Raw genomic sequence first — 25,945 nt, forward strand, 5'->3', positions numbered from 1 at the left:
ACAAAAATTACAAATAAGACAACACACCCATAACACTGAAATAACCAGAGTAGTAGTCACATGTAAGTTTTAACAGTACGAATATTGTGAAGAAATTCATCCGTCACGTGTATATCACAGTATGCCATCCTACAAGGAATGAACCTTCTCTCGGCGGCCGGTTGTAGGATGGCGTTAAAAACTCTTCAAAACGCTGTATCAAAATTCCCACCCGCCCCGGAGCCTGCACAGGAGGCTAGTCGGTCGGGGAGTTTTCTTGTGTAACGCCGCTTAGACTAATCTCCAAGCAGATGTTTCGGTGGCTGCAAAGACAGCATCGAATCGGCAAAGCTGTAACCATTTGGTTGTTTCTGTAGCGCCAAAGATCTGGTTAGAGTGTAGCTACAACAATACGGTATCTCGGACGTTACTCAGCAAGCTGTGCACATGCATGCGCATTAAAATGTCGGACGTTTTTCAATACTCCATGTAGTGAACGTCACTTTTTAATGTATTGTAGATAAATAATTAATTACATTGCCTTACATGACCACGCTCAAAACAATATGACACATTTAATACAATTGTATATTGCAATTGGAACAGACAATACACACATTGTGCAAATAGGTAAATACATTAGGAATGTTGAGATCTTATGATACTTTCATCAAGACTACAGTTTCATATTGGCATCTAGTCTTCTGGATTACTAACATGTGAAAGATCGCAAGCTTCCAGCACAGAGGCCAATTGTATCCTGAAGAAGATTACATTATGCCTTCATGGGTTCGGGATTTTAGAATCAGGCACGGTTCTGGATACGCTTGGACTATCCAGAACGGTGCACGAGCATGGTTCTTCATAAAACACGGTTCTGGATACAAGAAGACCCAAAACTGAGTCACTGACAGCGAGATATTGAGGAGCGCAGGCTACTGTATATCAAGCAGTTGCTGTTGACCGTAATTCGCAAAGTTTACGTTATAATTTTTTTTTTATTTCTTCTTTGTATCCAGGATGGATGCGGAGAGCGGAGTGATACCAAACAGGATGCGGTGACGCTTCCAGGCGGTGCTCTGCCGGAAGGCGGAATCCGTTCCATGTAGCCAGTCCAGCAAACCTGTTGTACCGTAGTTGCAATTGAACCTGCAACAGATTCGAACGTATTCAAATCTACAGCTATATTTAAACGCATCATCATTATCAGTTCCGCAGCACGGCTTTAAACACAGAACAATGATAATCATAATTTTTTGATGCAATAAACTTTATTATCATTTGCTTCCCGGAAATCTAAAGAGAAAGACAAAGATTAAAATGAGGTAATAAGGAAAAATCAATAGAATCTAGAAAATTAGAATATATACAAAGTACTTTTAAATACATGAGTAGAGAGACTATGGAATTTGCAGGTGAGGACACACGTACAACTTGGAAAGAGTAAGCTTAAAACAGAAAAGTGTTGAAAAGGAGAAAAGTTAATTTTCAATCTGGTCTAGGGGGTTTTTTCACACCACTACAAAAAAAAATCGAAAGTCGAGAAAAACATTTATTAAACATGCCATGTCCTGTTTGGGACTAGTATTAAGAGTTATGGTACTTACTTGGCGTGGTGAAAATCGTGAAACTCCGGTGACCTGACGAGCGGCATGTGATAGCCGGAGTGGTCTGTGGTCGTCTCATACATTATAAATATTACTGGGTTCTCTTTAGAGGGACATTTGGTTCTATTTAAAGAAACATGCTAAATGTATCACTCATTGAACCGCGACGGGGGTCGACATCGTCTACCAGATACCTTTGACCCAGTGTTGACGTCACACTTCAAAGAAGCCACGTGACAAGCTTCCCTGTGTCAGTCTACTGAGGAAGACCAGAGTGACTGGTCGAAAGCTCTAGGTGACAGAATTTTTTGTGTTGGACCAAAATTCTTGACTTTAAACGTGGTACTCACTTGGCGTGATGGAAATCGTGAAACTCCGGTGACCTGGCGAGCGGCATGTGATAGCCGGAGTGGTCTGTGGTGGTCTCGTACATCAGGTATGCCAGCCACACCCACATCGTGGCCACGTGACACCCTGCAGGCATTTTGGGAAATCAGACAATCAGATCTAACTTGGGTGTCATTCGACTTCTAACGGCAATTTTTTTTGGCGCTTGTAATAGTTGGCAGTAAACTTAGCACCATATGTGTATCATTTCTTGTTTAACAAGGTTGATGATGTCAAAATTTTAAATTGTAGGAATCTTGTTTTTTTAGCCCACATTATTTTTGTTCGCCCTATCGCATTAGATATGGAGTCTGCGGAGGATTTTATCCATAAAATTTACTTGCTGTGGCCTACATACTGATCCAGTGGAAGTGGGCTCACCGTAATCTCCATGCAAGCAGATCCTAGAGTGGCAAAAGAGCGTATCAAACTTGCCACCCAAAGGTACCCTCTCAGGCAAATGGATTTTGCCTGGCCAATTTGATACTGTCTTTTACCACCACCACATAGTCACCCGGACATTTTGTTTCATTTGACACTGTAAGGATTTTAGACACTGAACAAGACTATTTCTTGAGAGGGGTGAAGGAAGCCACATACATCAGGGCCCATCACCCTACATTGAACCGCGACGGGGGTCGACATCACCTACTAGATACCTTTGACCCAGTGTTGACGTCACACTTCAAAGAAACCACGTAACAAGCCTCACTGGGTCAGGCTACTGAGGAAGACCAGAGTGACTGGTCGAAAGCTCTAGGTGAGAATTTTTTGTGTTGGACCAAAAGTTTTAACTTTAAACATGTAACTACCAACACAGATGGACTTTCATCCTTGGATCTGCTTGGAGATTAAAATTACCGGAGAGAATTGGTCCAGTGAACAGTGGGAGAACACCAGTGGTGACGTGCTCTAAGGGATGGCTGTACGGGGCGACCACGCTCATGGGCGCTGTGAACTCGTGATGCTGCTTGTGGATGCGTTTGTACAGGTATGGAATGTGCACCAGCCTGTGGAAACATAGAGAAACTTTATTGCACCATAATTGCACATGGTACAATGTATGCCAAAGTACAATATGTGACATTCACCAGAAAACAGTTACTCGAGCAATTCTCTCTCTCTCTCTCTCTCTCTCTGTATATATATATATATATAATATATAGTTCAATGATATTAATTTTTTCATCAATGTTGATCATAATTACCACAGCCCCTATGTAGATACAAGGAATCAAACGTACATGTAGGCCTCAGAATATAAGCACTACCATGCAAAATGTTTAAATCTGCAAAATGACTTTTTTCTTTTCTAAAACCAAGCCGTACCTAAACTTGTCTTCCCTTATTTGCATATAATCAACAGTTCGTGCTAACAAACCTGAAAACTCTCTAGTGTCTCTGATGAAAGGTACTGGATACTACCTGAAACGTCTGACCGTTTCCAAAATCATATCTAGTTGCTGGAGTAACTATTTCTTTGTGTTTCGTATTACCTTGATGTCTAACCATCACCAACGAGCCTTACCTATGTCCATAGTAGAAGCCTATCTCCTGCATAAGCACACAGACAGGAAAGTCCAGCAGCAGTCGCCATAGAGACGGGAGTTCCTTGCTGAACTCCATCCCCCTCCATAACATCACGGGTTGGAGCAGGTAGATCCCCGCTAGCGTCAGGAGCGTGTTGGGAATCAGGTGCAGTCCTACCTTGGCGAACAGGGCGGCGTTCACCTGGAATTTATTTAATTATGAAGGTTTACTACATTTGTGGAAGGATTGACATAACAGGTGACTATCACCTCTTCAAGATGTCAAACCTGAGACCAGACTGTAAGATTCAAACCACTCAAATCGAGAAGGTCCCCTACTCTTTTCGATAAGTGTGGCGGGTTCTTTAAAGTGTGTGGGGTGTTGCTCTCCCAAACACGGGACCTCCATTTAACGTCCTATTCGAGTGACGGCCGTAACCAAAGCTAGGTACTCATTTTCACCTGAGTGAAGTGAGGAAAGTCGTGCAAAGTGCCTTTCCCCATGGCACAAGAATCCATAGCAACCGATGAGCCTATTAAATCATTATGACTCACAGGCGGCGGGTTGACGTTAGGCTGTATCTTGTAGCGGACCAGTACAGCCGGGCGACCCGTCAGGTCCATGTACGTGTACAGTGACGTCATCACCAACAGGCACACGCTGATGACCAGAGCCGTTCCTGTCACGACGTCAGAGAACATTGTTTAGATCTTTAGATACAAAACAAAGAAGTCATTCTTTCCTAGAACTATCGCAGGGTGAAACTCGCTGTCACCAAGTACAGTAGGGGCATTATCATTAGTTAGCTTTAAACAATCTACCAACACAGATGAACCTTTATGATATCATAGAACATTCGTATTGCTTAGCTTAGCCTTATGGAGATCTAAATTTTTTTCAGTTTCATTGAGTTGTGTGTGAGTGTGTGTGTGAGTGTGTGTGTGAGTGTGTGTGTGTGTGTGTGTGTGCATGCGTGTGAGTGTGTGTGAGTGTGTGTGTGTGTGTGTGTGTGTGTGTGTGTGTGCATGCGTGTGAGTGTGTGTGTGAGTGTGTTTGTGTGTGTGTGTGTGTGTGTGTGTGTGTGTGTGTGTGTGTGTGTGTGTGTGTGTGTGTGTGTGTGTGTGTGTGTGAGTGTGTTTCTCTCTGTGTGTGTGTGTGTGTGTGTGTGTGTGTGTGTGTGTGTGTGTGTGTGTGTGTGTGCACTTACCGACGGTGGCAAGTTGATACTCATCGCGGAAGGATTCATATACCCACTCCCACTGTGTCTGCAGGAAGCGACCGGATGACCGCCATACTGAAGTATCCTGTTGCGTCAAACAATAACAACAAAAAATAGGTCACGTTAGGATAAGATGGGAGGGGGGGGGGCAATAAAAAGATTCCTGTTTCATTCACATAGCACTCTTGTGATCTTTATGATTCCGTTATTATCTTATTTTTTAACAATGACTCAAAATGTTTGCACATAAGGATTTCGGGGAGCCACATCGTACCAGAAGCAGTGTGCATCCAGAAAAAGGAGCTTAAGTTACGTTGGTGCGGATTCTGAGGCAAACAACCCATTAATGATTCAACACCCTATATGGGTACGTACATATGTCATGTGTTTCTTTCTAGGCTTACAAAATACAATAAAACGACACTGACTTTCGCTGGCACTTAAGTATAAACGTTTTGTAGTTGCAAACATGGTATATAGTTTAAACTTATAACTTTAGATCCAACACAAAGACGTTCTCCCACCTAGAGCTTTCGACCAGTCACTCCGGTCTTCCTTAGTAGCCTCACTGGGTCAGCCTACTGAGGAAGACCAGAGTGACTAGTAGAAAGCTCTACATCCAACACAAAGAAGTTCTCTCACCTAAAGTTTCAACTTAAAACATGTAGCTACCAACACAGATGAACTTTCAAGATGAAACAGATACAGATGTTTACCTGAAGAATCGGCTGAACGTTCGTACGCAGGTAGCTTTCCACGGCAGGTGTGAGAGACACCCAGTAGCCTAGCACCAGGCTTAGTAGGACGGGCGGGTACAAGGCTGCCACAGGCCGGGGAAGAGACGTGGAGAAGCCCATGTCGGTGTCTGGGAGCGTGTCTATTGTGTAACTAGAGAATTTTTGTTTTTACAATTCAACATGGACAACGCAAGACATGGGGGTGAGGTACTCTTGCTATAGCTAATTTTAAACTCACCACCATCAATAAATGGTAAGGAAGAACATGTTTTGTAGGCTATGTAGGGGTTAATCTAATACAAACCGTTTAGTATCAATAACGTGAGTTTGGGTGATTGTCAAAATGTTACAGTTTGTATCTGGGTGTAAATCGGGTGATCCTCTAAGTAAAATGTTGCATAAGAATTGTTCAGACATGTTATGTACATCAAAGATAGAACCTACCCAAGTTTATGTAGATTGCTGAGTAGGGTGACTCCTTGCTGATCATATACACTAGAGAATTTCGGAGTAGAACGTTTGAATTTTCTGCTGCGTAGCCGTAGGTTATATCAGCCTGCACGGACTTTGTTCAGCGGTGTTTTAGAACTGTTTGTACTTTGACCCGGCTGACCTGTTTGCGTTGTTTATGTTTATGCATTTTTGTGGTTTGAATTTGTAATGTTTGAACTGTAAATGTGTGTGTACTATGAATGTGTAGTAGATATGCATATATACCAGTGTATGTATGTGTATGTTTGAGTGTGTTTCTTTAGTGAGTGTTGTACTGAAGACACGAACTCACTAAAATAGCCTCATTTAATTGCCAGCTATATTCAAATACTGTTGGTAACCGCCCTTCTCTTCTCTATCTATCATGGAAGCATATTTGCTTTCTTCGATCGCACACAAGTCCCTGGACGCAGTAAACAGACCAGAGCTTTGAACGAACAGTGCACAATTACAGTGTATGAAATGTTCCATGTGTTGAAGTCACAAGTTTTGTTAGCATGTGCAGTAGCGTGTGTGTATGGAGCACAGAAGAACCTGGTGTTGGTTGGAGGAAACTTACAGGAAGACAACGCCGAGGTGTACAATCTTATAGTGGAGCTGGCGGTAGGTGTGTTTGGTGTACGGCGCGGGTGGGTGTAACAGTATTTAACGTTGTACTGTGGCGTTGCTTTGGTATAGTGGGGTCGTGTGGCGTAGCGGCAGAGGGCTCGACTCAGAACCAAGAGGTCCCGGGTTCGAGTCCTGACATGCCACCGATCTTGCCCTTGGTAAAGGCATTTACACGACTTTCCTCACTTAACTCAAGTGAAAATGAGTATTGTCCTGTCCTGTATTTGTACTCTGTGTTGGTGGCGGCATAAACTAAGTTGATATAACTTGAGTGTGTCGTCGCCATGTTTGGTCATGAAATGTTGAATATTTAAAAAAAAACTAGTGCAAATGTTGACATATCACTTTATCAGCGGTACTTCTTGTGGACATATCTCACAGGGTGGCCGGGGCAATGCCAAGATTGGTCTAGTGACAGCCGCCAACCTAGACCCGGAGAACTCCGCTCGGTACTACAAGGACATGTTCCAAGGGCGGTACGGGGCGGCCGAGGCAACATGGATACCGGTCGACATCTACCGGAAGGAAAACAACAGTGACCCGGAAGTGGTCGCCCTCATCAATGGCATGACGGGATTCTTCTTCGGGGGTGGAGATCAGATTCACGTCATAGAATCGTACAAAGCACAGTTTTTACTTTTTTTCCATGTATCATCATCAATGAAAATAAGGCATTTAACGTTAGGTTTGATATGAATTAAACTCTAAGGCATGCATTGTCGCTGACTAAGCCTGGGTGCCATCTGTTTTAAATATATTCACCCCTTGCAATCGCTACCCCAAAAGCACAAAAGTACAAAAACTGATGGCTCCTAGGCTAGAAAAAAATAACAGTTTCCCGATGACATTTTCAAAAAGCTTGACAGAAAATATATACTTACCAGATTGTGCCAACTTTCGTTCGGTATATAGTTTTAATGGTATACCAGATCAAAGATTACACTGCTCTATGTTTGCGGTTAGCGTTTGTTCGGTAAGTAGACTTCAGTCAACAACTGGACATCCGTCAGTCATCATGCATGCAATGCGTTGTCATGTCGCAAGAGGAAGATAACACGTTTCTTGCAGAACAACTAGATATAGATACGGTGTTTTCCTAGCAAGAACCAAGGAGATTTAACCTCCTTGCTAAAACCTAGCAATTGATAATCTCCAAGCAGATATCTTGAGGCAACGGCGTTACAGTTAGAACTAGCAATCTCAAAGCAGATGTCTGGCAGCAAAAGTGTTACGTTTTAATAGAACTAGCCATTCAGAGAGGGTCCTTCGCCGCCCTGTCTGACTAATAATGGATACTGCCTAGTCAATTTGATACCGATAGTTGTAACCAACGAAAAATCTGCTTGGAGATTAGCCTGAAGTAGACACTTTCTTACTCTACGTACAGTTTCTACCTTGCTGATCGGCAGGAGTCTCCCGCCCTGGCCGCCATCCGGGCAAAGTTTGAGGCAGGCGCGGTGGTGTCGGGTACAAGTGCCGGGGCCGCGTGTCAGAGCTCAGCCGTCATGATAGGTTTGCTTGCTTGTTTTGTTTGTTTGTTTGTTTGTTTGTTTTTAACCATTCTAAATTCATGACAGCTCAGTTGGCCTGCCAGCAACTTTTCATTGAGGTCAGGATGGAAGAGGTAAGGGTCAGACGAAATATATAAAATGAAAATAATGTAAGAAGCAATTCAACTGTCGCAACTCCATTTTAAGACTGAGTAGCCGTGAACGTTTTTAAAAGTGCACATCTATGAACGCAATTCAGCCTTCAGCTGCAATGTTCATGATTGATCAATAAGCCCTTTTTGACGATTGATTAATATTACTAAGATACAGACAGTTCATGTCATCTAAAGTCGTAATCAATGTATAGACACATTTTTTAAACACACATGGTAAAAAATACATGCATAACAGTCAGGGTATAAATACGTGATTCGAAGACAGGGATGCTTCCGTTTAGGAAAAATTTTCTAGGAAGTATATTCCATTATTTATATGTTTTTCTTTTCCTTTTTTTCTCCAGTATTTGTTGGTTTGAGCTACAACGCGCTTGCGCACGGCACCAGCGACTCCTACAACCCTAATACCCCGGATGAGGTGGCGTACAACAGAAGCGGCGGATTGGGTCTCGCTCCGGGGTTCGTAGTGGACGTTCATTTCAGGTCAGTTTTTCTGTTACAACATCTATATCACAAGACATGGCGACGGCACACTCAAGCTTTTCCAACTTGAGCCACAGAAAGTAATTCTTACGGATGACATCAGCGCATTGATTTTTGCCTGATTTGGAAAAAAAAAGACATTTTGTTGCCCTTAATACCCCGGATGAGGTGGCGTACAACAGGAGCGGCGGCCCCCGTTTTCGCGCCGGGGTTTGTCGTGGACGTGCATTTCAGGTCAGGACACAAATAAGCACACCCCACGCACGTTTAAGAACCCGCCACACCTTTCGAAAAAGAGTAGGGGCATGCCCCGGTGTGTGATGGCAAACACTATTGTATGGAGTTGGCGATTCACTTCAAATCACCCAAATTGAATTCTGGCGAACCCCGTCTTGTATTAAGCTAACGAACGGGTATGTCACCTCGTAAGGGGTAGTATGACCCCGACCAGTACGGTCTACTGATGATGATGATGAAATTTGTGTTGGTGGGGTCGTGTGGCGTAACGGTAGAGTGCTCGGCTCGGAACCAAGAGGTCCTGTATTTGTTTCTATGTGTGGGACACAACACCAGCAACAGCTGCCTTTGTCCCACGTGTATTGTATTGTTACAATTTCAATAAATCAAATCAATTTCATAAAAGGTAATAAATTTCATAAAAGAAACCAATAACACCTAGCTTCAGTGTACCCTGATGAACATTACAAGTCAAGTCAATCTTTAACGGGTAAAATGCATGGCAAACTCTTCAGTACTACATATCTAGCTAACATCTACTCTCACGTCTACAGTAATGCTTACAAGTTCTATGACAGACGGTCATCAAAACATCTGCTCTTAAAACGATGGTAATGATAAAGAACTTTGTTTTCAATGGATTTACTACCAGTGAGAAAGGGCGGGAAGGGCGGCTGATCCGGCTGCTAGCGGATACCAGGGACGAGCCGAACGGTGCGACACTTGGAGTCGGGGTGGACGAGAACACGGCCCTGCACCTGACCTGGGACACGGAACCGGACAGTGCCATAGGGACGGTAAGAAGTTGAAGTTGAAGCCATTCAAACGCCATATATGATGTTTAGTAATTATTGTTTTTGGCTAATACATTGGTCGCATTTTAGGACATGCACATATGTAGAAATGGTTACGTAAAATAGTAGTCAACTTCTCTATGAAAAGCTAAGCTTCAGCTATTTAAGAATACTATTAGATACAACTGTTTTGCGGATCCGGAGTTCACAGTAGTTAGCTTGTTTTAGGTGAGACAAAATGTTTCTCAGTAGATGTAGCCCTCTGTATGGTGTATGTCCTTGGCGCTGAAATACCATCACCTAGCGTAATCCTAAGCTAAACCGCCGTCTAGCGGATTTTGTTGTATTTACAGGTGGTTGGCACCGGTGGAGTCATGATGGTGGACATCAGCTCTGCTGTACATGTCCTTGGTGCTGAAATGCCATTACCTTAGTGCAATGCAATCCTCCTAAGTTTAAGCGCCCTCTAGCGAATTTTTGCTGTATTACAGGTAGTTGGTACAGGTGGGGTTATGATGGTGGACATCAGCTCTGCCGCCGTCTCTACGTCACGTGACTTTGACGTCACGGATGTCGTCACCAGCTACCTGACAGAGGACGATCGGGTGGACTTTGCAACGAAACAGGTAGGGGGCGCTTTTAGACTGAACTGTGTGATAGTATGCTACAACTAGACATTTTAGCTTTTAAACTGAAGTGTGTGAGAGTATGCTACAACTAGACATGTATGATACTGACCTTAGAACAAGTAGTACATGTAGATTAATCTATATAGTCTTATAGTCTTGTACGTATACTAAGTTAATTCTTTTGTACCAAAGTGTCTGTTTGTATGACTAGTTTTAGACGTGAAAAAAAGTCGCTGTACTTTTGTTGTGTCAATAAAGTTCTCTTTATGATCACATTGCTAAAAGTATAATATCAAATATGTCTTCCTTTCATCCCAGTCTTGTTTGGTACTGCTTTAAAAATATACATTTGCCTTTGTTCATTATCGTTGGTTAAACATAAAATAGTCAGTTAAATACATCTGTATGTACTCGAAACAAAAAATAATGAATTTTCAACCATCTAAGATGGCGGACAACGTCACGTGACTGGTAACACTACTCTGTCATAGGTGACCTTTGCCCCCTGGAAGCAAGGCCTCTCGGGAAACGAGCGCTTTGATCGCGCCGCCAGTTCTCACAACATCTTCGGCAGCCCGCACGCCCCCTTGCGACTTAGTCGGGAATGGCAGCGCGTCGCAACCAGCCTGTTTGACTCCCGACTTGATAAAACTGCTTACGGGAGGACGTTCGAAAACAACCCACAGTTTCAGGTAAGGTTGTTTAAAACTCTTTTTTTTGTAACTGTGTAGATAGATAGATGGCGTGGTGTCATGTGTCGTAACCGGTAGCGTGTTCGACTCAGGACCAAGAGGTCCCGGGTTCGAATTCCACCCATATCAACATCCTGCCCATCTTGTGCCCTTGGGAAAGGCACTTAATACGACTTTCCTCACTTCGGTTAGGGACGGATAGGATAGGTCCCGTGTTTGGGGAGAGCCACACCCCACGCACGTTAAAGAACCCACCGCACTTTATAGATTTCGAGAAGAGTAGGGGACCTTCCTGGTGTGAGTGGTTCAAACCTTACAGTCAGGCTATCGCATTGAAAGAAACATGGATTTTCTAGGCAAAGAATTTGGATGTAATCGCTCTTTATTTTCATTTCGATTGAAATACCAGGTTGTGATGTCTAAGGACGTACTGGGAGCGGAGGCCGCGGGCGGAAATTCAACAACAACCGGAAATTACGTCATCTCTTACAAAGGCATGACGGTCAGGATTCATCCTTACGACGCCGCTTCCGTGGCTGAACGATGTGTGGTCAATCAAGTTTTCTTCCTAGTCCTAGTGTTTGTCGACTTCTTTCTCTGCTGTGCAAACTTTTGAGTAAGGCCACACCAAGCATATTTTATGGATGACGTTCTCTAGAGACTCTAAGAAAGGGTCGAAAAAATGCCTAGATTTGAAACACACTAAGAAACGACAAATGTTAGGACACAAATTGAATGAGAGAACACGGTGTAACAACCAAAAAGTCTTTTTTTTGTCACGAATACAGCAATAAATCAATGCAACAGCAGTTGTCGTCCTGCCCTGTTTCTTTAGTTTTATCACATCTTCCAATCTTGCGATTTGCGGCACTACCTGTGGTGACTCTTTCGTTAAAGTTTACAGGACTGGAATTTCTGTTTTTTCCCCTGGGAACAGGACTAACCAGTCACCTTGGGTGCAGAACTCTTCTATGTCGGCAGATGGCGCAGCTGAGTAGAAAGCCCCTTCCTTGTTTTGCCTTGACCCATTGGGGAGTCGAGGGAATGGAGTCGAAATAAAGCCTCAGGTCTACTACGACTAGTTGTAAACAATTACAAGTTTACTTTGATGAAGGTTAAAAATCCAGGTAAACGAATGCTGAAAGGAAATTCAATCTCTACTACTGGATGAGTAAAGAGACTTTTTACACACAACCAAGTGTTCTATGCACAGCCGAGGTGGGGGTACTTTCTAAGCAGAGTTTTGGGTTTGGGGTTATTTTTGGCGTGTTTTTTTGAACGTTTCTTTCTTTTGGGTGATACAAAAATTCCAGTGCAAAAAAGAAAAAACCCAACCCCAAAACCCAAACCTCTGCTTGGGAGAGTAGGCGGGGGGGACCAAATCGCTAGCGGAATCGCTAGACAGAATAATTTAGAAAAATTGTACATACTTGTATAGTGGCTATCAACAAGATTCTTTTATCAACTTCGCTCTACAACAGCACTTAGTAAAACCAAAGCAAATTCTTTGTCCGCTTGCTAAATGGCCGACAGACTGACGTGACACCCTAATGATAGATTATCAGTCAGAAACGTCCCGTCAAAAATGACATCGGAAATGTCTGCCATTGTCGCCCCTCCCACTCCCCATTCACACGCGCGCGCTCGAGCGTGAAGTCGGTATCTGCCACGTGATTGGTCAAGAGCTGCGGGTACCTCTCTTCTCATTGGTCAAGAGGTGTTCTCTAGGGATGGCGGAAAGTGTATAAAACCCCCAGAAGTCCGAACGAGAGAGAAAGACTTTATAACGTCGTCACTGCAGAAGCGTAGCCGTGAAACTTTTCTTACTGGCTAAGTTTGAAGAAGCCTCTGTTGGTATAGGCTCTTTAAACGTTTCTGGATTCGGATTTTTTTTCTGTTGACGGAAAGAAATTCAAGATGAAGCCGACGCTATTCGATCGTCATATGTACGGACCCTACACGAGAGTTCCTCCCACCGTTCTCCCAAAGGTTCCCCCTCGGAAGAAGCTTCAGCAGCAACGACCGGCGGTGTTCAAGCCGCCTGCGGGAGAGTTGAACTCGCTGTCCCTGGCCCAGATCACCCCCGAGCTGCTGCGGACGGTTCTGTACGGGCGGTGGCAGGGGAAGAGCGGGGAGACACGCGCGGTCAGCCCGCGGGAGGGCAGGGTCCCGTCCCCTGAACACCACCACCGGGCGCAGGCCGACCAGGGTAAGTCTCTCGCTAGCTATCACTGTTAACAGTTATGTTCTTTTGCAGGAAATATACTACATTAAGAAATACTAACTAAAAACTACTAATAAATAAGTAGGTTATCGTGTCAGAAACAGGTCTCTCACTAGCAATCACAGTTAAGGGTTATGTTCACTTACAGGAAATATATTGTATATATAGGTGTGTTATTGTGTCAGAAACACAAACATAAAAAAGTGTTACGCCAAAGGGCGGTTATACCGGCTATACAGATACAGATACAGGTACAGAAGTTAGTAAGAAAGGTACCATACATCAAGGATATTATATAATGTATTCTTCGAGTGCGCCTCATCCCTTACTTCCAACGATTCAAATATGCAGTGTACATTATGTACTGTCACTAACACTTTTATTTAGCCATTACTTTGAGTATTACTTTGAGGAGGCATAATAATAAAAAGATAGAAACGATACGGTACATTTTTTTCTAGGAAAAAAAGGAATAAACACATTCTATTTACAGTAATATTATTTACAATCATTGTAGACCAGCATTTTTGTGCCTAAAAAACTCTAAGACAAAAATGAAAAAGAATTTTAAAACTAAAATTTCCGTATTTGAAACGAAGTGTAAATACATTATTGATTCATTTATCTTTATTACCATTTGTAGAAATTCGGTATCCTTTGCGTCATGATCTTTTTGATAATTCATGATAAAAAAGAATACGGAATTTCTTAATTTGAAAAAAAACTGATAGCGGTTCATCTAGCCATTTCCTTAGCTACATTGTACATTAGGACTTTTCCTACGGGCTAGTCACATATATAGCGGTCAGTTTACACTGCACATTGCTCTATACCAGAACGTCTCAATCTACTACCAACTATACTGATAGCAAAAAAATCTATAAAAACAACGTTAACTACTAAATTTTCTCATTTGTGGGGATACAGTCACTACTGCACGGTTCAAAAGCCGACGAGAAAAGTTAAACTGTTGGAAGAACGGAAACTGCGGTCTTCAAATAACAAGTTCCATGTCAGCGCTGGGGGGAAAGATTACGGGTTGGTTGTATCACCCGCTGGTCGGCCACAATAGTGATGTACAAATGGATGAACGAAAAGGAGCTTTATTCTTCTTTACGTACAAGTAAACAGAGAAAAAAAGGAGAAAAATTGAGCCAGGATTTTGCACATGAAGAGGAGGATATCTAACGGTTTTTATGTCAAAAGCTAGTAACCTCAAGAACCAAACAAGTGATATACAGTCCGTACGTAGTTTATATATATTCTCTCTTTGTATATTCAAACAAAGAGGCTATACGGATAAGGTAGCTACTAGACTATCCGTGTGTCTAGTATCGGATAAAACTTGCGCGGCTTCAATATTTCTGCTTTGAAGCCAGTAAAATCCTTGTGACATTTTATGTTTAAAAATTGTCCGTTTAGAAATGATAAAAATGGTGCATTGTGTCTGTGATTGTGATTCATTCTTTTCTTCTCCTTTTTTTACCCAATGAGTCATCGGGATTACAAATCTACAAAACCAGTGCGGGTAACACACGATGCGGGTTATTTCTCAAGCCGACTATTCCTGTGTGTATTTAACATGTTCTGTTGATGTGGGTCGCCCCTATTTGGGACCTGGTTTTGGAGCAGGCCTCGGGACGGGTTAAGTCAACACTAGATGAATCAGCCCGCATCTAGTCTAGCACGGTACACGCTTAATTATTGACATACTAGTATCTGTATCTGTATAGCCGGTATAACCGCCTTTCGGCGTAACACACCAGCTTCGCAGGCACGCGGCGCGGCGGCAGCTGGCTATATTACACCGATCGACTTGTTCCACCTAACCCTTGAACTTCTAGCTCTAGACATTAGGACCACACTAGTCTCTACCAGACTAACTACGCTGGCTATATGTAGGAGAATATTTGCCTGGGGAGTTTGGCTGCCTTTCGGTTTGACTGGGCCGCAAAGTTAAACCTAGGAAGGGAAAGAAGCTACCTCCCCGCGGCCAGACTCCCGTGACCCATTTTATTCTCTTTTTTGCCGAATTCTACGATCCGTATTCCCGTAGAAAGGCCTGGCGGAGTCTAGGACGACACATTAAATGTAAGGTTACACGTACAAGAACAAAGAAATATTCAAGCCCACATTTTCTCTGATATTAGACACACTGATAGTCTAGTAGATATTGTATAGTCTCTACCAGACTAACTACGCTGGCTATATATGGGAGAATACTAGTACTTGCCAGGGGAGTTTTCCACCTTGGGGTTTGACCACTTTCGTAGGAAAACAAACAATATTCTCATGGCTGGACTCCAGTGGCCAATTTTACTCTCCTTTTTGCCGAATTCGAATTCCACCATCCGTATTCCCATAGAAAAGGCCTGGTGGAGGCTAGATATTGTATCCGTACAGCCTCTTTGTTTGAGTATACAAAGACAGACTATATATAAACTACGTACGGACTGTGTATCACTTTGTGGTGTTTGCGGTTACTAGCTTTGACATTTACTGAGGTTACACGTGCAGAGCAGAAATATTCAATCCCACGTTTTCTCCGATACTAGAGACACAAATAGTCTAGTAGATACCGTAACCGTTCAACCTCTTTGTTTGAGTATACAAAGACAGACTATATATAAACTACCGTACCGACTGTATGTCACTTTTGTGGTGTCTGCGGTTACAAGCTTTGACGTTTACTTTTCGTCCCAAAAAGGAGTCGCAGTTTGACTTCATTCTTGTCAAAGACCAGAATTCGTTTCCTTTTAAGGAAAATTATTTTTTTCGCCGACACTTTTACAACAATGGTTCTGCAAGCAGATGACGTCACTTGCGGGGTACATTTTATAGAATTGCATTTCTAATGGGCAAAATCTTGTGGGGAAAGAAAGGGGTTGGCCAAATATTTTCATTGGTACATCGTAACGTTTAAAATCCACAAAAGCTTTTTCTTGTTTGTTTCCTAAACATTTCATTGGATGAAAACCCTTTAGCGACTAAAATTGGATATGTATGCCTACAATATGCCATTAATGAATTGAAAATGATGGGAAAGTATAATTTGATACACAAAAAATCCACAATGTAACACTCACAAAATATACTTCCTTACGGTTCAAAGTACTAGCCTCTACCAGGCTTCAGAGGCTAAAGGAGTACAGTTTGCCGCTCTGAATTCTCTGGCGGTCAATTTCTAGTCTTTTCAGCCGCCTCTGAAGCCATCACGGCTCCTGCTTGATGTTTTGTGCTGGAGACCATTACCTCTCGCCAGGCCAAAGCCAGTCCGATTCTCCCCGCTCGGTGGGTCTCCGCCCGGCCGTACTCTGATAACCCTACATGGTCTGCAGTAGCCTCTACCAGGCCTCGAGGCTTCGGAAGGTTCTGGAAAGAGCTCGCAGAAATCGGAAAAGGGAGTTGGTCTGCTAGAGTATAAATTTTGGGTGTGGCAAACTGTACTCTCTAGCGGACCAAGCCACTTTCCAGCCGCCTCCCGAAGCCTGGTAGAGGCTAGCGTTATCTCTCTATTTGGCCGACTTCTACTCTTTCCAGCCGCCTGCCGAAGCCTGGTAGAGGCTACATTACCCCTCGGCAGGCCAAAGCCAGTCCGATTCTCTCCGCTCTGTGGGTCTCCGCCCGGCCGTACTTTGTCCGGAGGATCTGGCGGTATTGATAAACTGGCCGGCACGTTTAGGAGCCTTTGTGTCGCGTAAAAGAGAAGTTAAAGGAAGAGTAATAACGGGTGTATATTGTGCGACAAAGGACGCAATCTGTTTGGCTTCAATGTACGTGCAACTTCAAAATGAGATTTCTATCAATATTCGTTTAAGTTGTCTAAGCTTCAAATATAAAGTTTATCATATACAATCCATATAAACATTGTATTTCCCCCTTGACGTTCGTCTTGTGATAGGTTTACGACATTCTAAGGGATGTGTCATACAAAATTCAGCTTGTGACGGTAAAGGTTGGGCTGTACCTTTGCCTACTGTACGTTTTTTTATACCCTCGCTCGCTTCAAGTCAAGACAGAAAAGCAAACAAAGAACAGCAAATGTGTTATTTCTATATTGATAAAATTATATGATTTTAGGCGATATTTCGTATTTTGAAATGCTCTGGAACAAAAAAATATTGGCAAGTTACTGTATCACACTTTAGTTAGAAGCGCTTTTTGGCCAGTTGCCGTATGACACCGTAGGTCAGAGCGTTTTGCTTAGCTTTAGTTTAGTTTTTTAGGTCATGGCAATTGTATTCGGTACCAGATATAGTCCGGCCCCTAACATCATTGAACACAGTCAAGGACACAAAGAGTAAATGGACTTGTGGTGATTATGGGAGTATAAATCTAATTTGAGAGATTGTTCGACGTTTCATCATATATACTCGTACTAAATTAAATACTACAAAAGGAAGGCATGGTATAAAACTTTCTTTATAACATTATCAAGGAAAATATCACAGAGTCTTTCAAAGAGATTAATCTATTCTAGTAACGGTAAAAAACGGGGCGCAGAGTCACTTATAGGTCAATGATTTTATCTCTCATTGTAACATAGACACTCATAGCTCTCATAGTAAGATAGAAAACATAGTATAAAACTCTCTTTATAACATCATCAGGAAAAAATCACAGAGTCTTTTTAGAGAGATTTATCTACTCTAGTATTAGAAAAAAATGGACCGCAGAGTCATTTATATGTCAATGATTTTATCTCTCATAGTGACATAGATACTCATAACTCTCATAGTAACGTAGAAAACATAGTATAAAACTCTCTTTATAACATTATCAGGAACAAAATCACAGAGTATTTTAGAGAGATTATTTTATTGTAGTAACGAAAAAAAAACGGCGAAGAGTCATTTATAGGTCAATGATTTTATCTCTCATAGTAACATAGACACTCATATCTCTCACAGTATCGTAGAAAACATAGTATAAAACTCTCAGATTTTTTTCCTGATAATGTTATAGTCTTGTTTTATTGTAGTTACGAAAAAACGGGCCGCAGTCACTTATAGGTCAATGATTTTATCTCCGAACACAAAGTGTACGGATTTAATGAGTAGCGGCTTCGGTAATTATCCTCGTTATCCAATACATAATTCATAGCGGCGTTTATGACTTGGTAATGCCGGTACCTGTGGGCATCGGGCCACGCGACAGCCATAAAAACACACGTGTGCCCGGGACTAGCGAACAAAAAGCTGGCTTAGATCCAGGCGCCGGCACGCGTCATTTTGTTTTATTTTCCAGTGGGATGGGTCCGACACGTGTACTGAGGAAATGGATCACGGAAGAGCCGGCGTGGCTTTGTTGCGAGCGCGAAACGTCACGCGCAGAAATTGGAGTAAACTTTTCAAAACTCGGCGCTGTCCCAAAAAAAGAGGAGAAAACAATAGAATCGTGCGTTGAATAGTAAATGAGACATGATAATTTTATCCCTTTTTGTTGTGTGTGTTAAAAGATTGTATCTCACCCTGTTGCAAAGCTTTCCCTTGTCAACATTCTCATCTCAGAGTGAAGGTCAATCATGCGAGTGGTGCAGATAACAATCTTACAAATATTCAAGATATAACTGTACTGTCTTTTTGTTTGCTCGCAAATAAAAGACATCAATCATTCGAAAGAATAAAAAGAAAAATGCAGTTTTCTGCGCTCCAAAACTGAGATTATAAGATATAATGACGATGACAATGATATAATTATTATTACTGTTTTCATTTATTTCTCATCATGAATAATATGCTATTCGGCATAAATTAGTGAAATCTCTTAAATCTCACAATCTCTTACCCATTTTGTAAGCACATATGTATTTTGTCATTGTGTTTTACTCTCGTTTTATGTTTTTGAGTAGAAGGCGTCACATAGCCAACAGTGCTTCTTGTCTAATACTCAATAAATATATGTGAATAGATAAATAAATAAATACTGCAGTCAAATGTACGTTAGATTCTAATACTCCAGCAGAAAGAAGATAGATGAGAATGAATAAGTAAAACAGATTTGGCGGCAATTAACTCCACATACAGCAGTCAAAAGACGCGCCGCACTAGCGCCGTCCGTCTGAGGAGCACAGGGAAACCCCAGAGGTGATTACCCACCAGGAAACACATTTGTCTCTCCAATTTCCTGGACGGATGCGCACGACTGTCGTGCGACAGACCCGACAATCATCGGGGGATAATCGCCAGTCGGTCTCCCAGGCGGCAGGGCAAATTTCCTTATTCGCCTTTCAGAACGGCCGTCGCCTTTCGATGCCATATCGCTGACTGGTTAATGCAATATCCGAGCGTATCATAACCATTTTGAGGTCCAGAAACGTATAAAACGAAACATACAGTATAGAAATTCTAATTCCAAATGTAAGAGAGGATCGTGAAAAAGGTTTTATTAAAAAAAAAAGCACAAGCTCGGATTCGAACCCGGGTCAAAAAACGTAGCTCTAAAACCCTAACTCTACCTTTTAACGTCTACGCCACGAAACACGGTGTGAATGGACCGTGCTGATACACTTAAAGTTAGCTGTTCTGCGATATGGCATCGGCCGTTTCAAAAGGCGACGACTGTTTATGAGACGGAAATTATATATCGGCGGCGTTGCGTCGCTTGAGTCTCGGGCGACCGTCCCGTTGAGACATCGCTCCAATCAGCGCCAATTTACCATCATTTCGGACAACAACCCCATCATTGGTCAGGAACAATGCTTAAAGCTTGCAACATAGCCTCTACCAGGCTTTGGGAGGCGGTTGAAAAGAGTAGAAATCGGCCAAATAGAGAGATAACATGCCGGGGGAGTTGGTCCGCTAGAGAGTACAGTTTGCCGCATCCGTGGGTCGCAAAATGTACCCTCTCTCCTAACTCCCCTTGAAAACTATTCCCTTTATTTTGGGCAACTTACTACTATTTTTCCAGCGATCCGCGGTGCCTGGTAGAGACTATTGCAACATGCTTTATATAAAAAGAATAGGACTGGAAAATCTAGGACACGTCCGTCCGGTTATGACGTCATACAGGTGACATCCCGTGTACCTGGCTGATAAAGGGGTCATGTCGGGCATGTGGACAGGTGTGTGGGCAGGTGTGGTTCAGGAAAGGTGTGCAGACATCGATATCGTTTTCTAACGATATCTATCTAAAAATGCGGAGCAAAGACAATGAACTAGTCCATAAATGTTAGTCAGAGGTTTCTGACTTTAACATTGCCTGATGTCTTTTTAAAAATCTATTTGCGTTTTTAAAACGTTGTCCTATTGTATATTTGATGGCTATTTCTTTATTTAGGTCAACAGATTCTAAATGCACCTGTTCAATGACATGTTAACAATAAACAGATATTTGGTGCATTCGTTTACTTAAACCTTTATTTATTACATCATTCATTGTTCGATGTTTTCTAGCAGAAACGTGCATACCAAATGCTCTCTCTCTCTATGTGTGTGTGCCAGTCAGTCTCACATACCAGACTTAAAGTAAATAAATAAATAAAGTATTAAGCGAGTTCAAGATGTGATAATTTCTTACTTGTTCCAATTTGTAGTTTGTTGTTGATTGTTTGGTGTGGGACTTACGACACAATCCCGACAATTCCGGGAATATCGTAAGCCTGTTGCACGACGTGTGTCACAAGGACTTTGAAGTGTATGTAAACAAACGTCCCGTTGACTGTCCGATATATGCGGACACAACAAAACGTGATAGATATAGAGTCCATGTGTCAAAAGGCCTCACTTCTTCTTCCAGCTCTTCTAGCTCTTATTGGCAGATATGCTTCCGCCAGTTGGATATAGAAGTTCAATATGTAATCCTTAGATTGACGGCGACAATTTTCTCGTCAATCAGTCATAGAAGTCACTCCTGTTCAATACTTTTTTCTAATCTAGTTAGAATTAGTATTATTAAATGTCTTACAGTTGTAGGACTTCGGTGCACTGTTATGTCAACTATGGCGATGTTAATATAAGTTACAAACTTGAGTGCAGCGCCACACTGCCCTTGTTACCGTTTTGTTGTGTATTGATGAATAAAAAAGTGGCCTGCGGCAAAAAGGCCCACCGTCCACAGAGACAGTCGCTCGTCTATCTGCTGTCCATTTAATAGCCGCGTAATCCTCCGCAGAGACCAGATAATGAATAAGCTATTTGAGAGCTTTGCTGTTGCCCCTTTTAAGTCTTCTGTGAATTTTTAAAAAGATATTAACAGTTGTTCTTAATAATGATGATGTTTATCGGATATGTGGACGTGATAGGTGATTTCGTCTACACACATTCATGTGTGCGCATTCCCTTTTCCAGGTCAGGCTTTGACGTTTTCGTAGCTTCTTTTTTTTTTGAACCATTCAAATGGAAAATACACATGCAGAGACGTTGTATTATCGGAAAGAAAAATCATTTTGAAATTTGAGGAAGCCATTCCAGTTTTCTTGAGAAGGAAAGGGGCAGAGTGTGTGTTAATACAAACGGAAGACCGTAAGACATAGAGAGAACTAAGGATAAACAGAGCGAAAGATTATCCGAATCTGTAACACACCAGCTTTACAAGCACGCGGTGCGGCGGCAATTAGTTATATTACACCAAACGACTTGATACACTTCTAACTCCGAGAGACATTGTTTAAAGCTATCTAGCGATGATGCCTCTACTGTACTCGGTGGCAGCGAGTTCCACTCTACGATAGTTCTTTTTTCTAGCTGTAGCTAATTTTAACCTCACCACCAGACATAATAGTTCTTTGTAAACATGATATCATTTACGACTCTTTCACTTTGCAGAAATGCGGAGTATGAAATGATATTTATCGTGATTCTCTCACCCCACAGAATTTCCGAGTCTGCCGGGACTGGTTTTGCCGCCTCAGCTGGAGGCGCGCCGTTCCCAGATCCCGTGCCGGCGCTGGGGCGTGTTCGCCCGGGCCTGGATCAAACCCGGCACCGAGATGGGCCCGTACTCAGGCAGGAGGGTCAGTCCAGCAGAGGTGGACCCGGTTGGGGAAAACGAGTTCATGTGGGAGGTACGCAACCTTTTTGTTTGTTTGTTTCGCATTACTGCCTCCAGGCGTAACACACCAGTTTTGGACATGTACATGTAAGTACAAAACTCTGCGTAAGACCGGACTGTAAAGTTTGAACCACTCACACCGGGAAGGTCCCCTACTCGATAAGTGCGGTGGGTTCTTTAACGTGCGTGAGGTGTGGCTCTCCCCAAACACGGGACCTCCATTTAACGTCCTATCCGAGGGACGTCCCTAACCGAAGCTAGGTACTCATTTCCACCTGAGTTAAGTGAGAAAACTCGTGTAAAGTGCCTTTCCCAGGGGCACAAGATCGGTTAAGTTGTTTCTGTCACAGTCTGGTCGAAAAACAAAAAATATCAACTTATAATGGCCTATGATTTATTGCTATTACGCCGTTATGTAAAACATATTTTATTCACGTTTACTTTGGGATTTTATAAACTTTCCAGAAAAGCTCTTAAAAGGTCACAATAGACAGAGGGCAACTATGACCAGGAACAAGGAACTTAAACTGCCTGGGTCAGTTGTGAAAAGAATAATATAAGGGGCCGTCTTTTTTTCCGCCCAGGTGTTCACGCCGTACGGAGACCTGAGTCATTACGTGGACGCGAGCCGCCAGGAGGACCGCAGCTGGATGGCGTACGTCAACTGCGCCAGGAGCGAGCAGGAGCAGAACCTGGAGCTGTTCCAGAAGGGAGAACACATCTACTACAGGGCCATGAAGGTCAGGCAACTTAGGATTTTGTTTGCTATTTCGAAGAAAGATATTTTACCCCCTTGTATGGAGGTTCTGTTTTCTGTATCTGTATCTCTATAGCCGGCAGTAACACACCAGCTTCCGTATCTAATAGCCGGTATAATCGCTTTCGGCATAACACACCAGCTTCTGTATCTGTATAGCCGGTATAACCGCCCTTCGGCGTAACACACTTCGCAGGCACGCGGCGCGGCGGCAGCTGGCTACATCACACCGAACGACTTGTTACACCTAACCCCTGAACATCTAACTCTAGGCACTGTTTTAAGCTATCTAATGACAATGCCCCTACTGTACTTGGTGACAGCGAGTTCCACTCTGCGATAGTTCTAGGAAAGAATGGGTTTTTGAACACCTAAAGCCTTGGTTGATAACTCTTGTACTCTTGTTCGTTTCTAAGCTGGTATATGGTACTTAGTAGTTGGATGTACTGTAACTAAATGTAAAATTCGATGTAAACCTTGTCCTGCAGGCCATCCCGCCAGACGAGGAGTTGTTAGTGTGGTACCGGTTCAGTCCGTCCACGTTCCTGGGCATCCCGGGTGTGCCACAGCCGGACGAGTTCACCGCCAAGAAGGAAGGTAGGAAAACTTCACTGCATTTATAAACACTGTAAATGACATAACTGGCCGCTGTCATAACCTTTTGGCACTGCGAACTTTGTGTGCTTCAGGCCAAATTAAGTTTCAGCGCCTATACAAGAATAGTCAGAGATTTTGATTGTCACCGTGTTTGGAGGCTTTTCGGTTCGCGCGTGTATTTCCGTAGACACATCTTATTTAGTTAAATCTATATACTAGGCTTGGACACTGACAGTAGGTTAGGCCATCCGTCTATCCACAAGGACAGGACTCTGAAAACCCATCCGGTTGCTTAATTAAGTAACAATTCCTTGTGTATCGCATTGCCTGTGTGCCTAAGCTTAATCGAGGTCAGTCTATTATCATGTTTACCTTCGCAGAAGAAAAACATATTGCTTTTGCTCTGTTTCTTCTTCCTCTTCTTTTCCAAACAAATGACCTGAACCAGACGTCTGTCACCATGGTATCGAGTGTTAGGTTACATCATGATGCAATTTTATGAGGGATTTCGACTTTTGTCACCATATATGTGAATGTGTTTGAGTAAGAATTAACAGTGAGAGCAGACCATATAAAAGGGTAAACATTATGCATTAGCTTTGCAAATGTTACCTTTCTAGTTATTGAATAAATTGTTGCCATGTTTTCCAGACGAGCCCGTGCCCGCCGACCGTCCCCCGGCTGCTCCCGTGACGCACAGGCTGAAATGCGTCGTCTGCAACCGGGGATTCAACTCACGCAGCAACCTCCGCTCGCACATGCGCATACACACCCTGGAGAAGCCCTTCATCTGCAAGTTCTGTCAGCGGAGCTTCAGTCAGTCTTCAACTCTCAGGAACCACATCAGATTACACACAGGTACGCATGTGCAGAGAACGATTTATGTAAAATCATTATCTATGTAGACCACATAGCGAAGCTGGTGTGCTGATGTACAAGGTAGCAGGTCGGCAGAACGTACTGCGCCTGCTTAAAACCACGTTTTTTTATTTATTTTTTTTCACGGTTTTCGTTTAATTTTTGGTCAATGTTGCATCAGGATTTTGCCTGTTCCAGACGATATCTTTTCCGACACAACATTTGGAAACTACAGAAGGGATGTTAAACTTATATATGCAAGTACGACCTTATAGAGAGATTCTTTATTGACACAACAAAAAAGTACAGAGACTTTTGTATGGTCTTATATGAGACGTTCTGACGAAATGCTATGCACAGTACATTACGGGTTTCGCGCAGGTGCAGTACGTCCTGCCGACGTGCTGGCTTTATGTTTTGTGCTGAATATCGTCGGAATTATATCACTTTGTTAATACCGTATTTTGTGAAATGTTACAGGAGAGAAGCCGTACAGATGCGACATCTGCCACAGCGCGTACTCCCAGCTCGCGGGGCTCCGGGCGCACCAGAAGAGCTCCCGGCATCGCCTTCCCGCCAACCCAGAATCCGTCCCGTCATCCTCCACTCCCGCGCATGCGCTCCAGGCCGACTCCTCCACCTACATCCGGGACACGAAATCAGACGGTAGCAGTGACAGGTCGACGCCATCGCCGGATCAGTCGTTCTTCGCGACGTATTTCGCCTCCGAGAGGGTACGGACTGAAAACAGCATGGCATTCGTTCGGTCGCCATGTTGACATGTACAGTGGTAGAAAATCTTTCGTTTACAGTGAAAATAAAAATCCAAGCCTTAAAGCGATGGAAACATTTTATTCCACCACGAGTTAAGTGCCTAGAGAGACTCCGAACTAAACCATGCGCAAACCAACACCAAGAGAGTCAGACCATGTCTAGCAAGATATTAGACGTTGAACAATGACAACAACAACAATCTTATTCCTAAAACGAGAAGGTTTGGGGCAGATCTATAACGTACTTCGCCTCCGAGAGGGTACGGACTGAGAACTCCGGCCATGTCTTTCGTTCGGTCGCCATGTTGACATTTTTGTACAGTGGTAGAAAATCTTTTGTTTTCAGTGAAAATAAAAATTCAAGCCTTAAAGCAATGGAAAACACTTTATTCTATTTGACTCTGAACTGAACCAAGCGCAAACCAGCCACAAGAGACCACGTTTAACGAGATATTAGACTAAACATGTACAACAACAATAATTTTATTTCTAAAACAAGGTTTTGAGCAGAGTTGTATATGTCGAATTTTCCACTTTTTTAGGATGAAAGGAAGTCTTGAAATTTCGCTGTTTCTACATGTAAATATTGTGAATATCGTATCAACTCACCCGATGCCTTGATCTTTCTTATGTCTGTAATAAAACGATAGGAAAAATACAATACTGCTTTGTTTTTCTTCTTTT

The 25,945-nt window shown here is 42.8% G+C and overlaps 3 protein-coding genes across 3 annotated transcripts; 2 read left to right on the forward strand and 1 right to left on the reverse strand.

Annotated features, from left to right (window-relative positions):
• Window positions 1-977: 977 nt before the first annotated feature.
• Window positions 978-5,604, reverse strand: LOC109466397 (fatty acid hydroxylase domain-containing protein 2-like). The gene is made up of 7 exons (XM_019764110.1): window positions 5,439-5,604; window positions 4,711-4,807; window positions 4,058-4,182; window positions 3,502-3,704; window positions 2,835-2,983; window positions 1,937-2,060; window positions 978-1,128 (listed from the first exon to the last, which is right to left on the reverse strand). The coding sequence occupies exons 1-7, from the start codon at window positions 5,577-5,579 to the stop codon at window positions 978-980; spliced, it is 990 nt and encodes a 329-aa protein (XP_019619669.1). The 5' UTR covers window positions 5,580-5,604.
• Window positions 5,605-5,655: 51 nt separating this feature from the next.
• Window positions 5,656-11,100, forward strand: LOC109466391 (cyanophycinase-like). Its single transcript, XM_019764104.1, has 8 exons — window positions 5,656-5,661; window positions 6,432-6,554; window positions 6,942-7,177; window positions 7,948-8,072; window positions 8,571-8,709; window positions 9,599-9,743; window positions 10,232-10,366; window positions 10,861-11,100. Exons 1-8 carry the CDS (start codon window positions 5,656-5,658, stop codon window positions 11,098-11,100), a joined length of 1,149 nt encoding a protein of 382 aa, XP_019619663.1.
• Window positions 11,101-12,978: 1,878 nt separating this feature from the next.
• Window positions 12,979-25,555, forward strand: LOC109466396 (PR domain zinc finger protein 12-like). Its single transcript, XM_019764109.1, has 6 exons — window positions 12,979-13,270; window positions 22,099-22,289; window positions 22,861-23,016; window positions 23,522-23,630; window positions 24,282-24,488; window positions 24,969-25,555. The coding sequence occupies exons 1-6, from the start codon at window positions 12,979-12,981 to the stop codon at window positions 25,265-25,267; spliced, it is 1,254 nt and encodes a 417-aa protein (XP_019619668.1). The 3' UTR covers window positions 25,268-25,555.
• The last annotated feature ends 390 nt before the right edge of the window (window positions 25,556-25,945 follow it).

This window comes from Branchiostoma belcheri, unplaced genomic scaffold, assembly GCF_001625305.1.
Source record: "Branchiostoma belcheri isolate BF01 breed outbred unplaced genomic scaffold, Haploidv18h27 scaffold165, whole genome shotgun sequence".
NCBI classification, from domain to species: Eukaryota; Metazoa; Chordata; class Leptocardii; order Amphioxiformes; family Branchiostomatidae; genus Branchiostoma; species Branchiostoma belcheri.

Excerpts from the sequence above, each read along its gene's own strand:
- LOC109466397 (XM_019764110.1), bottom strand. The coding sequence starts at position 5,579 with ATGGGCTTCTCCACGTCTCTTCCCCGGCCTGTGGCAGCCTTGTACCCG. Across the intron at positions 3,705-4,057 it reads CTAACGTCAACCCGCCGCCT|GTGAACGCCGCCCTGTTCGC; the intron begins GTGAGTCATAAT and ends AATAAATTCCAG. Across the intron at positions 2,984-3,501 it reads GGCTTCTACTATGGACATAG|GCTGGTGCACATTCCATACC; the intron begins GTAAGGCTCGTT and ends ATGTTTCCACAG.
- LOC109466391 (XM_019764104.1), top strand. Across the intron at positions 7,178-7,947 it reads CAGATTCACGTCATAGAATC|TTTCTACCTTGCTGATCGGC; the intron begins GTACAAAGCACA and ends CTCTACGTACAG. Across the intron at positions 8,073-8,570 it reads GAGCTCAGCCGTCATGATAG|TATTTGTTGGTTTGAGCTAC; the intron begins GTTTGCTTGCTT and ends TTTTTTCTCCAG.
- LOC109466396 (XM_019764109.1), top strand. The coding sequence starts at position 12,979 with ATGAAGCCGACGCTATTCGATCGTCATATGTACGGACCCTACACGAGA. Across the intron at positions 23,017-23,521 it reads TCTACTACAGGGCCATGAAG|GCCATCCCGCCAGACGAGGA; the intron begins GTCAGGCAACTT and ends CTTGTCCTGCAG. Across the intron at positions 23,631-24,281 it reads GTTCACCGCCAAGAAGGAAG|ACGAGCCCGTGCCCGCCGAC; the intron begins GTAGGAAAACTT and ends CATGTTTTCCAG.